A 19,023-nucleotide genomic window follows, 5' to 3' on the forward strand; every position below is an offset into this window, starting at 1 on the left:
GTTTCTCAGCCCCACCCCTTATAATTCAGGTATTAATATTTCTCATTACATTTCCTTTATGTTCATGACAGAATAAAATTCACCTTTGAGACTAATTATGAAGTTTATCCACTTGCTTGCCATCCACCTACCTGCCTGTAAAAATTGAAAGACAACTTGGGTTCATTGCCAACAAGTTGGTTCAAAACAAGGTCAACAGAAATGCTATATAGACATTTCCCCGTACAACTTTGAGAGAAAATAAATACTGTAAAGACATTTCCCCGTACAACTTTGAGATCTGAGAGGTTCTCTAAGAATATTTTTATCCCAAAATAAAAGCAAACCCTATCCTCAAATATAACTCACCAAGAACTCTGAATCTTCCCCATCTATATAGATTTGAAACGTGTTTCATGCCAAATACCCAACTTGGTAAAAGACAGCAACACGAATTTCCAATTATACAAAAGGTACAGTTAATGATGAAACTATGTCCCAGGCGAATATTTTCTATTGTTCACGCAGGAATTTGGTGAGCACGTTTAGCATGCCTTTCCCTATTGTTCATCTACACATAACGCAAGTGTATTACATTTGGACGACCGCATAGCCATACTGAATTGGACTCTTCTATCTGACGCCATTTAAAAAGAAAGCAGCAGTGCTTTGATACTGTATAACATGTGATTGGATATTTATAAGGTTTTGTCAGCAGTCATCGTTCAAGATCCCAAGTTTCAGCTGTTTGGGGTATTCGAGGACATAATGGAGCTAAGAAGTTGTGTTTCAGACAGTGGATATATACATGTAAATGAGTCGACAGAGTTCAGCTGCAATTCATCATTTGATTCGATGAATGTTCACGGTCTGTCAACAGGTTCATGCATCAATCACGGCCGGTGTACAAGTGGATGGGACGGGTCCACATTGCTCCTCCCTGCTACCAACCCTAGCGACCAGTGGTGTCCAGGTCAAACATCCGAGGTGCAAGGGGCACAGTTGAGGCACCCCTATGCCCAACCCATTCCCCTCTACATCAACCCCAGTCAAGAAGTCACCGTTCCAGTACAGAGACAAGAACATGCAAAATCTCAAAAGGTAACTAAAGCCTCTCAGCAATGTTTAAGTACGCCTTCAAATTACAGCCCCATCACTTGGGTTCCGCCCCCATCCACACCGACCCCACCGTCCGCTAATATTGTAGCTTCGTCACTGGAGTTATTTCAGTGTATTCTTGAAACTTCCACTGCAAGTAAATTACAAGTCTCTGACCTAGTCGACACACGTGGAAGTCGCGTGTTTACAGCTACGGACAGTGTCTTCAACTCGGACGCAGCGTGTCTTCACACTCCAACCGTCCAGCTCGGCTCTAGTACACCTGGTTCCACCCGCAGAGGGACCTGCTCGGTACAGCAAAAACCTGGCAAAATGCCGTGTGTCCACGAGGAGACAAGTATCATGGTGGACAATCTTGCTGATGATGGTCGAGAGAAAACCCTGGTGACGGACTGGCCGAGAGATATACCTCGTCCGTACGTGGTGTTTCCAAGTAAGAACGTGTACGTTGATGGGACAACTATAGCCTCATCAGTTGACAACAACATCTTTAAAGAAACAAAAACCTCCGAGGCTATCTCTAAAAAGAACTACATCCTGCGGAGAAATGATAAAGGTGCAGTTATTGTGACTTCGGGAACCATGGAAACGCTGCATAAAACAACCAAGTCAAATGGTGATAACATTCGATTGAACGACTCACAAAGGGACATTGTTAGACGGGGTCCTTCAGAGAAGAAAGGTTTTAAGAAAAAAAGTGATATTTGCAGGGATAAAACTGGAAGTAAAAACCGAAAAGATTCATCTGAGAGATCGAAATCAGATCGCAACCAAACTCCTCCGCCTATCACCAGAACCACACATCCCAAGGCACCAATGATACCGGGCACACCCCTCATTGCTCCTCGGCCGCTCCTACCGTCCACTATTAAAGCCATCCCACTACAAACCAAACCTCTGGACTCCAGACCACTTTCTCCAATAACACATCTCACAAACACTGTGTTTAGTTCCGATTCCAGACATGTAGCCATCCGTCCCCGTACAGTACAGAGCCTAAATTCATCTTCAACAAGTTTTGTGATTTCTGGCTCATCCACTGGCAATTCAGTCACGGATGTCCCAGTTCGACCCGTCCCTATCACGGGCTCTTTGCGCCCGTGTCTCAGCTCAAATCAACCCCGGTATCTTCCAGTACATTTCCCCTCACGGCACATGCTACCAATTCCTATTCCACAACTAGCCGCATACACAGGGTCACCGTTGACGTTTATTCACCCAGGAATTCATATTTTCCCCGGTTCTCGCAATCAACCCTACCCAACACTTACAAACTTACCAACAGTTGGACTACCAACAGTTCCTGTACCATTTTTCAAGAGAACTCATCCGTTTCCTAGCCTAAACAACGGTGTACCACCAGATTCGTTAGCTCTCAGGCAGCGGTACTGCGAGGCGCTAGCCCAACCGTCAAGACGCCAAAGTCGCCGGCGGCGGCAGAGCTCGGGCGACTCCCAGCCCGCGGAGGAGGACGGACCGGAGGGCCAGAAAATCCGGCGTAAGCAAGCCAACGCAAGGGAGAGAGACCGGGTAAACCACCTAAACTCCGGCTTTGAACATTTGAGGACAGTCTTACCATGGCTTCACCACGGTAGGAGGGTGAGCAAAGTTGACACTCTTCGGTCAGCCATTGACTACATTAACCATTTACAGAGAATCTTATGGGAATCTGATGCCACATCTTACATCACTGCACCAAGACCAGTTGGTAAGCATTAGTTATTAAAAAAGCTTAAAATATTCTCAAAATTGACACCCTTTTCCTAAAAGTGTAATTGAACTATTATCAAACTTATTATGTACATGTAAGTGCTCCAATGTACTTCCAAGCAAAAGTAAACTTTGAATGTGTAGCATGATTGGTAGAGCTGCCAGAATAGTCGCAGAAAGTGTTCATCTTTTGTGTGATCAGCCATCATTCATGAAAAAGCAAACCTGTGAACATTTTGGTTAAATCCGTACAGTACGTGTGAGTCAGGAGAAAATAGCTTCAAACAATGCACCATTTTCAGCAAGTATTACACATTGTCCTTGTGTTATACAAGGTGCAACCGAAATCAGCTGTTGCTGTTTTGTGTTGTTGTGTCATGTTGGTCGCTTGGTTTAAAAAAAGTTGTGCAAGAGTTTACAGCGACATTGGTAATGAGTCAAAGCCATAGTAGTGACCAAACTTACACATATAAACTTACGTGAAGAGAAAACTATGAAAGTTAACTAAGCTCAATCTGCCATTAGAGTGATGAGGAAATAGAAAGAGGAACAAAGGTTATGTTTTACTGAGAATGGAAAGTTTCTACTGTGGTCAGTTTTTGTTTACTTTAGGCCATGTTATCTGAAAATCTATGAAATTGTAAAGATTACCAAGTTCTGATTTGAACAAACAATAACAACCTAGAACTTGCCTGGGCCGAATGTACGTTTCCCTTGCAAATGAATTTCATCAGACATTGTTTTGAAACACTATTTGAAATTTCGCCGGCATAACTGAACTATTTATTGCGAGAAAGTAAACCAACATGGTTATATTTTGATTAAGAATGTCTCGTATATTAAAACACTTTGTTTAAAGACACTTGACACTATTGGTAATTGTCAAAGACCAGTCTTCTCACTTGGTGTATCGCTCAACATAATATTCATAAAATAACAAACCTGTGAAAATTTGAGCTCAATTGGTCGTCGAAGTTGTGAGATAATAAATGAAAGAAAAAATACGCTTGTCACACGAAGTTGTGTGCTTTCAGATACTTGATTTCGAAAACTACGTTTTCAAATTCGTGGAAAATTACTTCTTTCTCGAAAACTACGTTACTTCAGAGGGAGCTGTTTCTCACAATGATTTTCACTATCAATCTCTCCCCCATTACTCGTTACCAAATAAGGTTTTATGCTAACAACTATTTTGAGTAATTACCAAAAGGGTCCACTCCCTTTAAACAAAATGTTATGGTTCTAGTTTATATCCCATTATAAAAAAAACTATGAACTTTACAATCCATCAAATCAGAAAATTGACAAGAGCTGCTTGGAAACGTTGACCAGTTGCTGACCGTCCATAATTCGCAATACCCTTACAAATATAAATTGCCTACAAATAAAAACTGTTGGAATATACAACGACTTCCATTGCCACTTTTCCAAAATATAAGTTTTGATTTGGATTGATAATTTCAAAATTATTATTATATTCATACTCCTTGCCAACAATTAAGTTCAACATACCACTTCATGATATCACGTTTTCTTTATGAACACATAGGCTACGAACAAAGATCGTGAAAGTAAGCTCTATGCTAATGTTTTGTTGCTTCTGATGAAAGAATTAGTATGTTTTCCAGACACCAACCGCGCCAGACAAACTGCGGTGCGGGTACCGTGTCCCGAAGCGAGTAGTCCCCGGTCCAGTCGAACCGTGGAACGGTGCAGCGCTGGCACCAAATTAGCCCGCACCCGCGGGCAACAACGACACCATTAGCTTCCACAGCAATTCGCACATACGTCTTCGTATTTGACGTTAAACAGAGACAAAAGACGATAATTACTGTTTGTTTTAAGCGTTAATGTGCAGACTATACAAAATATTAGCTCAAAAGGTTAGTGTTTTATTTCAAGTAGAGATGACAAGTTCATTCAAGTACATTGTGTATTGTTGTAAAAGCTCAAGACCGTTGGGCATGAAGCATGGTTACAATTTCGCGGAAAATATCATGCGAAAGCGACTGCATAGGTATACATGCAGTGTTTAGTTTGGGTAATTGTCAAATAACAGTATTCTCACTTTTACCACCAACATATGCATAATACCAAACCTGTCAAAATTCAGACTCAATCGGTCATTAGAGTTGTGAGAATAATATTAGGTAGAACAATCCTTAAGGAATGGTGTGCTTTCTGGTGCATGAGAAAAACTTTTCATATTCAAATTATTGGTAATTGTTAAAGACCAGTTGCATTCTCTACGACTCATCGTAAAGGTTTTAAGTCCAAGCTGTCATCGGAGTCACCAAAAATTGCAGAACATCCTATTATTCTCTCAGTTTTCAAACATTTTGGACTAGCATGCAAAACGGTTTTTTTTTTATTCTAAAAAAAAAAAACTATAGCATTTCAAGCAAGAGTATGTCATGCAAAACCTTTTAAGCAAAACCTTTCAAGCCAAGTTGGTTATCTTTGTGCCATGAAACTTATGTACATCTTTGAACATCTTACCAATGATACGTACCATTCAAATATATGGTATTGTATCATTGTTGCAAGATAAAGTAATGTAAGGTTAATTTTATTAGCGACCACATACGGTTGGGTTCAATATACAAAACACAAACGTTAAAGTAAACGTTAAATATCAAAGAATGGCCAGTAAAATTATTAAAAATATATAGTAAGAGAGATAAACAGCAACATTATTTAAAAAAAAACATTCTTAAAACATGCACTTAATTTAAGCCGGATCGAAAAACAAGACAAACACTATTAATTAATGTTTAATCCTTTTGCTGCTATTAATCAAAGATTCAATTTACACAATACAAGAAAAACATAGTTGCACACATGAGCCAATACACACAACCTGTGAAAGTTCAATCGGTCAACATAGTCACAAGCAAACAGTGGGGAAACCTTACGTTTTTACTAGTTTCCAAACATCGTGTTTTGGTTTCACTCTTTCGCATTAAGAGAGTAGTTAAAGGAACACGTTGCCTTGGATCGGGCGAGTCGGTCTTTGAAAAGCGTTTGAAACCCGTTTGTTGTGAAATGCATATGGTTTAGATAGATAATTTACACAAATGCCTCGAAATTGTATGGTTTTCCTTATACGTCGTGAACTAACACGGTCGGCCATTTTATGGTGTTAAAGTTTGTACTCCACGTAAAAGGAAAACCAGGCAATTTCGAGGCATGTTGGTGGTGTGGATCACTATATTCAAACGGTTTCAATTGCTTTTCAAAGACCAACTCGACCGATCCAAGGCAACGTGTTCCTTTAAACTTTTAATAAATGTTATGTGCAATTCTGTACACACTCTACAATCTTACCAATGTTGTGCACACTCTTTAAAGTTTGTTCATATCATCTTATTTCCTAAATATTAATTCACTTCTGAAGAATTACTTTGATGACCCTTTTTCAACAAACAGTAAACAAATCTGACAGAAATGTTGTTAGTTTCCAGAAAAGCAGTTAGGAATTTCTTATAATTTCTGAGTATGAAACTTTGAATAGTATGTTGATGACGTGTAGCATGAATTAGATTCATCAGATAAATTCTTTTTTTTCTGCGGTTGAAAAATTCCCTTTCTCTATGTTTAAAAATGTTGCATTGTCTCATTCAAAACGTTAACTTCTTAGAAATTAGTAACACGTCGACCATCTTTATACTTTCTTTCCAAGGACCACCAATGTCGACGACTGATATGTGTAAGTTCGTTCACCATCACCACTATCCACAGTTTGGCATGCTACCGACAACCATCACGTTTGGCGAGAGCGGTCATAGAACGGCCGTCGACCCTGTGACGTGTAGGGGACTCGAACTCGGACAGCCGCCACCAGCTAAGGTATGTGTTAAATCTATTGCTCAGCTTTGGTTAAAATGAAAAGAAATAAACAACTTCTTCATCATATAAGATATCTCTCTACTGATAGTATTTATTGTCGATAAATATTCACACGAAATGTGGGTCATTTTCAAGAAAATTGGGGGTGGGGACAGTGTCGTGGCTGTATCTTTAATAAACATTCAAGGAAACTGCCGGTGATAAATTACTTGTATCCTTGGGCATCCATCTTATATTTCATCTTGTATCTCCCGTTTGAATCAATGTAACCAAAGCGAGGCTGGAAGGACAAACAGTATTGTGACTTTTGGTATAGGTTTTAATCAGGATGATAATAATGGGGACTAACTATAAACCACTTTAACAAAACCAAATAGCCAAGACACTCCCTGTCCCCACCCCCAATTTTCTTGAAAATGACCCATATTTCTTGTGAATATTTCTCGACAATAAGTATCAAACCTTCTCAGTTATCTTATCAGATGAAGAAGTTTCTTTCTCCAGAAGACGATCAGAGCATCTGATCGAAACGTCGAGTTGAAACCAACGGTTCTTTTCAGAACCACCCCAACTCATTAGAGATAGTCATTACATGGTGTTACCGCAAACCCATTTATATAAAAAACCAAACAACATTTATATCCTCAACCCAAACTGGCATGACTCTGGTGTGGTGGTGCCTGATTCAATGTATAGCATAATCTCCTCTATTTGTACTTGGGCAGTCTTCAGTCCAACAGAATTAAACGAACTTCTTGATAGGTTTGGGATGGTCAGGGAACTTTACAAAGTTGATGTCAGCATGATAATACTATTATGGCCCTTTACTAAACCACGTCGTGGGCTTGAGTTTAGGCTTAGGCCACATTTAGTTGCTTATAGTTGTTTAGAAAACAAGCTAAGAACTTAAAGACACTGGACACTATTGGTAATGTTGTCAAAACCAGTCTTTTCACTTGGTGTATCTCAACAAATTATGCATAACATAACAAACCTGTGAAAATTTAAGCTCAATTGGTCGTCGAAGTTGCGAGATAATTGTATTTAAAAGACTTGCCACACGAAGTTGTGTGCTTTCAAATACTTGATTTCGAGACCTCAAAATCTAATTCTGAGGTCTTGAAATCACATTCGTGGAAAATTACTTCTTTCTCGAAAACTGCGTTACTTCAGAGGGAGCCGTTTCTCACCATGTTTTATACTATCAATCTCTCCCCATTACTCGTTACCAAATAAGGTTGTATGCTAATAATTATTTTGAGTAACTACCACTCGTGTCCACTGCCTTTAAAACAGACGGACAGAGCCTAAACATGTGTTTCAAGCCCAATCCGTTGTTTCGAAAATGGCCTAATGGTGGTAGTAGCGGCTGAGATATTTATACTTCCCTTTTCCCCGCAATGCCTCCTGTATGGTCATAGGCAGGAATAATTGTTGGCTTGAACGTTGAATTGCTGTAGGTGAGTTGTCACGTTCTTGGTATAAAAACTACAACTTATGCAAGTTGGCGAGAAGAATAACAGGAAAGCCATTGTAAAGGTTTGAGGTTGAAGTAGTGTCAGCTTGAGGTTGAAGATACAGGCCTAGAGGCACATGACATATTGAATTAACTTTTCAAGTTCAATCACACTTCAAAAAAAAAATAGATACTACTTTTCGAAAGATCTTGGAAATTTCATAATTTACCGTTTATAAACCATTCATTTCGAAAAAATAAAGGTTTATAATGGATTGGAAGTATTACAACACCATAGTTTGTTTTGGTCTAAAAGCTTATCTTGAGAGGATTATGAGGTTCATTATACTAAAACCATTTGTTTTGCTAAATATTTCGAGGAAACTGTAGCTAAATGGCTAGCAAAAACGCAACAGCTGACTTCGGTCGTTACAGCCAACAAAGACAATATTCACAGGTTGTGCACTGTTGTTCACCATCTTCTTCTGACTCGCACAACGAATTAAGCACTAGGCTTATATATGGTTGATCACACAAAACACGAAAAACGTCTGCGTTTATTTTGTCAGTTTTACCAATCCATTATAACTTTAAACAACTAGAGATGAACAGCAGTAATATTTTACACAATCTGACACCGATTTACCATGTTAAATACATAACTGGAGGTTAGAAGTTTCGATTGAATTCGTTGAATCAGAAATCATGAAAATCAAATGTTTTTCAAAGGTCTCGAAGAATCCATTGCAGATAATAAATTTTAAAAGTGAGAGATAAACAACAACACCTTTCACACAATATGGCACCAAAATCATGTTTAATACATAACGGGAAGTTAGAAGTTTCGATTGAATTCGTTGATTCAGAAGTCATAAAAATCAAACAATTTCTGCGACTATTTTGTCAGCTTTGCCAATCCTGTAACCTGTAAAAAGCAAGAGATAACAATACTTTTCACATACTTTGCCACCCCATATTAAATACATAATGGTAAGTTAGAAGTTTCGTTTGAATTCGTTGATTCCGAAGACAAAACAATCATAAGAATCAAATGTTTTCCACCAGAGGTCTCGCTGAATCCGTTTAGTTTCCAAAACAAAAAGTCGAACGAGCACGCAGCGAGACCGAGAGATGAGCCGTGGACCTATCGGGTCGCATCCCTGTGGTCGACCAATCAAAGTTGAGGGGCTGCACCTGTTTGTTGATGATAGAGGTGGTCATAATTCGCTTGTTTGGCGCGCAATAGCTAACATCTGTAACCCGCGGCAAACCTGCCCCTGGGGTCACCGAGGTGACACCCCTTTCTCACAAAATGGTATCGTCTGGTTAAACTAAAAGCAACGAAATATGGAAACTGTGGCGTAATATATGACGCTATCAACCATTGTTGATATCCAGCAACACAAGTGATCACTTATTTACAATGTCAGAAAATTTTAATTGTATGTTCACTTATTTAAATGTTTTTCCCTCCCGATTTTGAGGTAGGGCTTGCATTTGGCTTGAACCTCTTCCAGAAACATCTGTATACCCCCTACACGGATACTGCCGAGGGACAAATTAATATCATATCACAAATATTCTGTCCTACAGTTCCCATGGTTTCGGTGCGGTCAAAATGTGAACACCTTCTACCCTCCAAAAAACGCAGTTTTACAACAGTTGCGGACCAACACTTTTATTGTCAAATCTGTGTAATTTATTCACCAGTTGAGTCGGCTGAAACTGTGTATATAAAAGTGTCTATTCATAAGCAATAAACGATTAGCCAGAAATCATCGCATTGCCGCAAAGCATTCAAGTTTTCTGATACAAAACATTACAATTTTTACATTGGATTTGAGGCATTGCATGATGGGGTATCAATGTTTGTTTTGCTTGTTTTTCCATTGTGTTTAGGACTATTTGCTAGGTTGATTAATTATGTTCTGACATTTCGTGTTCTTTTTATTCAAATCAAAGTTGACAAACATATATTCCCGTTTGTTTATTATTAATCAGGTTCATTTGCCTTAAAATACCAATACATGTCCAAGCATTATGACTTTTATCCCCGAGATTTCGTCATTTTGTGCTTTCAAGTTTCAAGACACTTCAAAACCCAGAGTCCAAAGAGTGTCCGAGTGAGCGCACCAACCCCAAGACGACACCCGTAGAATTCCGGTCATTCCAGGCCGACGCGTTTACAGCAGCCCCCGGTTCGCTAACAGCTGACTAGTACAGACGACAGCGGGTAGTCAAGGGCCACTGCTGCGCGCCAAAATAATAACCAATTAAATGTCTCCATTGGATCACGTGATGGGATAATCTAATTTTTAAAGGGTCGCTACAATGGCATTTTTCTTTTTTTGAAACGTAGCATTTGGACAGAATGGTCGGACTTGCTTGGGAAAGCTTTAACATGTGTGTTTGATATTTTTGTTTACAAGTTTTGTTTGTTTGTATTATAATGTTTCCACAAAACTTTCTCTGCTTTTACATAAAGATTCCATGTCTATGAAAGATTGTCTCAACAAATAATGTTTACTTGCACAAACTATGTATTTTTAAACATTTTGTTTCGTTTATTTTATATACAACTATGACAACTTCCCACAATAGTCATTTGAATGAAGCCTATAATATAAAGAGTCATTAGTGGAACCACACTCAATTCGACGAACTTATTTTCGTTCTAAGGCTTATTCAGTTCTTGTAGAGGTTAACTCCCCTTGAAGTTATGTTTATGTGCTCAATTTGCCTCATAAAAACAGTTTTGGTTGAAGCATCTATAAACTGTGTGAGCTTTGCTCACAATGGCATAACAAATTTACATGCATGCTTTTCATTATCTGAATAACACTAACACTGCATGCTATATTTACAACACACTGTTATTTTGGTCCCGCAAATGTTTTTATCGCCTGCGTCACCCATCAAACGAAAAGTTGACAAATTGGCGCTAAATTCTTCTCCCTAATTGCCCAATCAGCACCCAGCAAATTCCAATTTTAACCTCCCCATTCCGGGGCTGTCGAATCAACATGGCACCTTGCGCGAAGATGTCCTGTTTTAAAACCGCGGGAACACGACAGATGTTTCGCTGAACATTTCTGGAATTCCTTTTCTCCTTTATGTTTTGAGGACTTGCAAATGAATATTGAGGAAACTCCTCTCAGAGCTTTAAGTGTTCCGGCAGCGTTTGACAAATTGCATTATCACCTTCACATTCTCTTGTTGTTTGGTTTGTTTGGACTTCATCCGACAATTCAATTTACAGTTGCTTTTTTCGTACTCGCGTGGAATCATAAATATTTCTTGTAAAAGTATTCCCTTAAAGGAACACGTTGCCTTGGATCGGTCGAGTTGGTCTTTGAAAAGCGTTTTGTGACCGTTTATTATAAAATGCATATGGTTAGAAAGATGATGTAAAAGTAGAATACAATGATCCACACAAATATGCCTAGAAATTGCGTGGTTTTCTTTTTACCTCGTCCAATTACACGGTCGGCCATTTATGGGAGTCAAAATTTTGACCCCCATAAATGGCCGACCGTGATAGTTCGCGACGTAAAAAGAAAACCGTGCAATTTTGAGAGATACTTGTGTGGATCATTATATTCTACTTTTAAAACATCATTCTAACCATATACATTTCATAACAAACGGTTTCAAACGCTTTTTATAGACCAACTCGTCCGATCCAAGGCAACGTGTTCCTTTAAACCATCATCCAAATTACGAGCACACTGACTCTTAGAAAAGTATGCGTGTAGTTAGGATCCCCGAATCAGTTTAGAGGAATTTCAAGTAGTCGATTCTTTAATTTAAAAAAAAGGCAGTATTACAAAAAAAACACGAAAAGAGCGTACAAGTATTGATTTATGCCTCAAAATACTTTTGCTCATTTTGAGTGATGTGTTTATGTTCATCATTTTAAGTGAATAATGTTTTGATTGTATAACCAAAATTATTCAAGTGTGACTTTTTGGGTTGATTTATTATCTTAACTTCAAATTAATCCTCTCAAAGATAAAAGATTGAAGACTATACTGGTCGGAGTCGTTTGAGAAACTCGTTGTAGTTCAAAAACATTCTAGAGATGAAAAAGCGAGAAGTAAACATTAGAGTATTCTCAAGAGAAATACCGCGTAGAAATGTGACCCAGCCCCCTGAACTTGGGAGCAAACTCCAGGTGCCTGACTCGCCCTGTGAGGAGTAGAAGAATGCCGTCTTGCCCCCGGGCCATATCTCCCCTTTCGCTCGGTTCTTGCAAACTCGCTCACAGCTATTGGCAGTTTTTTCAGGTGCTACGTCGGATCCGCGGCTGGTTAGCACACACTGACAGCACCCAGGTGGGATTTGCAATTTGTGTGGCCAGACCTTTCGCAGCTGGTTTATTATCCTGGTGCATATGTTGAAACTGAGGCTTGGGTGAAACAGTCTGGCCCTTTTCATTTGTAGTGATCAAGCACTGCTTTAAGCGTACAGGCACACGACATGTTTCTTATAGCGAAAGAATGTCCATTTAAGGCAGTGGATACTTTTTGGTAATTGTCAAAGACTAGCCTTCACAGTTGGTGTATCTCAACTATGCATAAAATAGCAAACCTGTGAAAATTTGAGCTCAATCGGTCATCTAAGTTGCGAGATAATAATGAAAGAAAAATAACCCTTGCAACACGAAGTTGTGTGCGTTTAGATGGTTGATTTCGAGACCTCAAATTCTAAACTTGAGGTCTCGAAATTAAATTCATGGAAAATTACTTCTTTCTCGAAAACTATGGCACTTCAGAGAGAGCCGTTTCTCACAATGTTTTATACCATCAACCTCTCCCCATTACTCGTCACCAAGAAAGGTTTTATACCAATAATTATTTTGAGTAATTACCAATAGTTTCCACTGCCTTTAACTAAAGCATACAAGGGAGTCTGATTGATTGGTGAAACCACGGGTTGACTGTTTGTCAAGCTTGTCACGGTTAGATTATGTTTGCAAGTAAGATTTTGACCCAAAAATAAACATGCATCTTTTAGACTATTCCACTTTCGATGGCTATAGTGGACATGAACCTCGACGTTTGACATTTTGATTCTTGTTAAGTAAAACCAGAATCTCTTAGAAGATTTTTTTTTCAATTTGGAAGTTCGTATAACTGATGTTGCTTTTATGGTAAAGTTACTTATATAGGCCGACCGACCCGGGAGGAATTGCTGTTTGAGTTGTAAATATTTACGATAACGAATTTCTGAAGAAGGGCTTGACAATGTGAATTCTTAGTTGGTTCAAATGTGTCTTCACATTGTTAGCATAACAATGGTCCCATGGGAAATGGGCAAATTCCACTCATATCTTATAATTCTACGTTCGGCTCTGGCCCCACAAAATACTCCAAAGTCAAGATAATCTGAAATAGCTTGTTGAAGCAAAAAATATTATAACCTCTCAAACTTGTTTAAAGTTAAAACTTTTAAACTTAATTTCTTGTGGTCTTTGGGTCATCTGATTCAAATAAAAGCCAAAGCTCCAAGATAAATTTGTGAAAACGAATCGGTCAATTCCCTTCGAATCAACATGTCAACTTTTATAACCTATCCAATTTAGTTTCCCCTCTTTCGAAAATTGTCCAATATTCGTAACTCAAGAAAGAACTTCATTTAGATGAAGCTCGCTCGAGATTCCTCTACAGTATCAGGTTTAGCCGGTCGACCACCCTCATTGGCCAAGAGAGAATGGGTCCCGCAACGGCATCGTGGGACCGGGCAAGGCGCGGTTGGGCTGCGGGCTGTTTGACCGGATTCCCCCGCTGCGGGTGAAGGGATCGAGTACGATATAACATCATCATTTCCCACACACAGAAGCATCGCTCGGGCTCTGTGTCTTCACCTGACTTGATTAGTCATGATGAAGTGTAATTTGTCGATATGTATTGCAGCTGCCACACACACAGGGAGTTGTTATTAGTCTGTTTTTGAAATGTTGAAAATTCTAACACCCCCCCCCAAAAAAAAGGGACCTTCACCAGTCTCGGTTTTCTTGACCCAAAGTGTCAATACCCAATTTGAAACTTAGATGGAACTTATTTTGGTTCGTAGGCATACGCTTCATTCTGATAAAAGATCAGGGGAAAAACAAGCCACAAAATGAATTTCGTTGTATAGATACTCTGAAGAAGAAGTTGCACAAAATTTGTGAATAAAACTTCTCCAACCACCAATGCTTTGTGTTCCACATTTTCTTACAGATACCAAGATTCAGTGCGCCCCATCAACTGTATCCTCCGCGATCCAACTATTGGTTCAACAACCTCACCTTACATGGTTAGTATAAACGAATAATTGTTTGTTTTTCACCATGACATATCATTAACCGTTGTTTAAGACTGCCATTCTTAGCAAGCTCGCTCCAACAAAGTTAGGGCGAGATGGCCAGCAATTTTTGACATACTATCCCTTGCGTGAAACCTTGTCTTGTCCATAACAAACCATTAGCTCTAAAGCCACTATATACTTTGATATCTGTTTCACACTATTAGTTAAGATGTTGCTAAGCAAAATGTGATGTCACAATACATATCACTATGGTTATACGATTATACTTATAGTGATTATTATCTTAATAATAATATTCGTATACAGAATTATTGTGATGAATCTCATTGATGAATCTTGGTGTTTGTGACATTGAGACTCAGAGTCGTAAATCAACGAAATTTATGTGATACAGCTAACAAGTATATTATTCATTCATTCTATTATGGGAACTCTCTGAACCCCTTTAACTTGCCACGTATTTTAAATCCTCAAAATTGTTTTAATTGAACGGCAATTTTGAAGAAAAGGGAGTTTAGCTATTTCATGTCTTAACCAACATGACTTTTCGATCCTCAGTGGTAGAGTGTTTCTCTTTGGCTAAATACAACCACAACAGCCGTCGATTTCACAAAACTCTTCCTAACTTAAGACTAATCTTAGGACTTAGGACGAGTCCCAACCATGTAGCATGCAGACCTTAAGATTAATCCTAAGTTAGGACGAGTTACTCGTCCTAACTCGAGATAAGACGAGTCCTAACTCTTTGTGAAATCGACGGCTGGCTCTGTATTACAGTCACTCTGCGGACATTTCTTTGTTCAGTAAAAAGACTCTTCAATAACCAGCGATTTGAAACACAGAAATTTCAGTATTCTAATGTCACTTTAAGGATTTAAGGATCTTTATACAGAAGTTTTAATCGCTCAATTTAGCTAAAATGTACCAAAACAACAGCTCCCTAAATTAACTCGCCGAAGCTGTTTTTTTATTTGATTTTCCAAAACCTCGCCCCGTCAATAAACTGCCTGCTGTTCGGGTCAGATTCCGTCTGTTCGTAAGATTAGAAGCAGACATCACGACTGCTGCACACAAATTTCATGAGAAAATAAGTTGATTTGAGATTGGTATCTTCATTTAAGATAGTGTGGTATGTGTGCTCAGCAAACTGACATTGTATCATACCAGAAAAAAGCGGCATGTTTTTCCTTCAAACTTTGGGACAATCTTCGCAGGTCATATTAAAAAAAAATTGTATTGTTGTATTGTTGCAATAATGCAATTATATAAGTTTTTATTTTTGGGTTGTTGCTTTACCCTTCTCTCACGATTATTTGTGTGTCCCCGTCCCTCTTTCTCTCTCTATTGATGTCCTTTTCTTCCATACTTCGTTAATTTTCTTTCCTTTCACTTTCACATCCTTTTCTAATGGGGAGCGGTGTCCAAGTTCTACCGGGGGTATACCATGCCCGGCCCTGCGGGCCCTCACTGGATCGGCGTCTGGGACGCGCACGATGCACAAAACACTCATCACTTACAAATTATTTTCGGATGGCTGCTTGTCAAGAACATTGTTAATGTTGGCAATAACTCAGTTTTTGTGTCGTATAATTGTTCCAGGCTTTGCAGATATGCCTTACTTAAGTTGGCTTTATGTGGAACATTTCCCCAGAGTCTATAGACAGTTTTGCTAAAAAGTATTAGCATCATTGCATTCAATTTCGTTTTCGTGCACTTGTGATTTCGTTCTTCTGGTTCAGTTTGTTTCTTGTTCATTCCAATTCACTTAATGGGATTCGAGACAGCTGTTTTCCAATATCCAATTAAATTTCTTCTATTTATGAACTAGAATGGTTTACAAGCCACGTGCTGCTGGCTTGTAGAAAATAAATGATTGATCTCTGCGACTCAATGAATTTGAATGAGCTTCATTCAGCAACTGAATGCTTAACTGTTGACATTTAATTAATAATTAATTTTGACTGTTGAATGCAGGATGCAACAGGTCATTCATTTTCAAAGAAATTGAACAATTCATGAACGATGTTTCGTTGACATGGGCGGGGGAAACACATAATGCTTAAATTTGGCAATCAAATCAGACTTGAAATCGTTTAAAAACGGGAGTGGCGTAAACAGATAAAACAATTTGAAGCAAATCGAGAAAAGTGCAACTTTATTCAATGCTAGAAACGAGTTGAAACAAACTGTTTTTATCAAGCTCACTGCACTGGTATAGCTGTTCTAGGTATCAAAGTTCCATCTCCGATCTTAATTTCGTGTGGGGGAAAAAGATATTTATATTTAACCCAGTATGCAGTGACTGGTTTCCTTTCCCATCAGTAAACAATGTAACTAATACTCATGACCTTTTGCTATAAAAGCATCTCTCAGAAGATAGTCCCAGCATGGACATCTTAGTCTACACCATGTCTACACATACAAGACATTGACACTTAAGCGAACGGCAAAATGGGAACCAGCCTATTCCCCTCTTCTTCTCGACATTATTATACAGACCTTGAAAACTTTCCATTAAATAAAATAATATGATTGATTGTTTTGTTTCCAACACATTTTTTGAATATTTTTGTAACACATATACAAACTTCTTTTGCATTTATAGTTTGGTTGGCACAAACTCGGGCTGCGGGACATTGCAATATAGAAAAGTCAATGCCAGGGCAGCAGCGTGATGGAGCAGTTTTGTCCTTCTTTCTTTCTATAAGGGGCCTAATAATTGACCCACATAAATTCACCGTAATTTTTACCACGCAGCTTGACAACAAGCACGCGGGGAGATTCTCACTATTTCCCCGTCACAGGTGTAGCTGGATCTCCGCTCATCCTCACGGCCGCTCCGTAAGGAGTCCAGCTCGTCGGTCATATCCCATTACATAGTTTTCTTTTATGGACTATTAACGTGCAACTGTTTTTAACCAGCCGAAATATCTGCGCAATTAGTGGCAACTGTTGTATGACATGGCCTAGATTTGAAGTTGGAATCAATAGGGTTAAAGACGGTGGGGGTATAACCATGTTTACGAAAATAACGCCCTCTGTCACCTTGAATAGGAGACGATGTGCCAGACAGGGCCCAATTTCATACAGTTGCTAAAGCATAACAAGTTGCTAAGCATAACAAAAATGTGCTTATAAGAACAAGGTTACCACCTAAAGTACCATATTACGTGTACAAAATGTAACTGGTCTCCTGCTTAGTTGTGCTTAGCAGGCAATGTTAAGCTTCTTTTTTTCAGTGCTCCAGCAGATCTATGAAATTGGGCCCTCCACTGTCTTTGGCCAACACCAGTGGTTTAACTCAACAGTGTTTTCATTGGATAAACGTGCAGTGACGTAAGCTTTCCCTGTGTTTTGATTGGTCCGAGGTGATGTTTTGCAGCTCACTTCCGGTCGTCTGCGCAGCAGCTTGACTTTTTTTTAAATATGTTTTACGTGGATTTGACAGCGTATCTCCATGTGAAATAAATGTAGGTGAAAGGTTCACGGCAGATCTATGGTGTAATTCACGAGCATCGAAGAGTGACGTCAGATGTTCAGGCTAACAACGCGCTGACCTATATCTCCATTTTGTTTCCTGTCACACAGGACCTTTGCCGTTTCCAAATGGGCCAAACAGCGAAAGTACTAGCCACGCCCCAACAAATGATGCGACCAAAATGAGCGACACCAACAACAACGTCACGAACGCAGTGGGAAGGTGAAGAACCAATCAGAAGTCTGCAAGCCACAGCAATTTACATAGTATAAATATTCATATCTTGATCTTTGTTCGAAAGTGCCTTTGATTTTTTTCCACCATCAATCTTGAAAAGCATCCAGACTGAAAAAGGGAAGAATAACTTGTATAATTTTATTTTACTTTTTGTATTAAATGTATATTATTATTTTATCAGATGATGGAATCTGAAGAAACAACATTTGATGTTAACAAGAATACTTACAATTTCATTTCAGTTGGAGATTGTTGTTTGTTACGAACTTTGTGAAAGTTGTAAATTACACTCTTGAAAGTTGTTCAAATCTTAAGCATTATCTACTAAATATTGATTAACTAAATTTCACATGTGGTCCACCTGCTGCGGGAAATTCCTAAAGAATAGGTTTTCCCGGATGCTTTCAAACAAAACTCTCTCAATATTTACTTGGTATTATTCCATTTTATTGGAATTAATGAGTGCCTTAAAGGCAATGTAAAATTTTGTCATAATGACATTTTAGTTTCACTTTAAACAAAAACCGAAGAGATTGTTCAGTTTGTTTGAGAGTAAGACAAATTGTTCCTTTGGATTTGATCTTTATACTTTAAAGGTAAAGGCCGGCTATACTTTTGGTACTAACTATATAAGAACATCCTCACTTTGTTTCCCAGCATAATGCATAAAATCAACCCATGAAAATTGTTCATCGAAGTTGAAGAAAAAAATGACAGTAAAACAACTTGATTGCATAGATTGTGTTCTTTCAGTCAGATGCCTTTCAGATGTTACCTTTTTCTAAAACTGCATTACTTTAAAGGGGGTCGTTTCTAACAATTATTATGTAATACCAACAGCCCTCCTGTGCTCTTTACCAAGTAAGTTTTTGTATGGTCATTA

General features: G+C 38.7%; 1 protein-coding gene across 1 annotated transcript; it reads left to right on the forward strand.

Moving 5' to 3' along the window:
- Positions 1-615: 615 nt before the first annotated feature.
- On the forward strand, positions 616-18,990 carry LOC139939917 (uncharacterized). The gene is made up of 4 exons (XM_071936079.1): positions 616-2,806; positions 6,491-6,657; positions 14,338-14,413; positions 18,014-18,990. The coding sequence occupies exons 1-4, from the start codon at positions 748-750 to the stop codon at positions 18,127-18,129; spliced, it is 2,418 nt and encodes an 805-aa protein (XP_071792180.1). The 5' UTR covers positions 616-747; the 3' UTR covers positions 18,130-18,990.
- The last annotated feature ends 33 nt before the right edge of the window (positions 18,991-19,023 follow it).

Source organism: Asterias amurensis, chromosome 7 (assembly GCF_032118995.1).
Source record: "Asterias amurensis chromosome 7, ASM3211899v1".
NCBI classification, from domain to species: domain Eukaryota; kingdom Metazoa; phylum Echinodermata; class Asteroidea; order Forcipulatida; family Asteriidae; genus Asterias; species Asterias amurensis.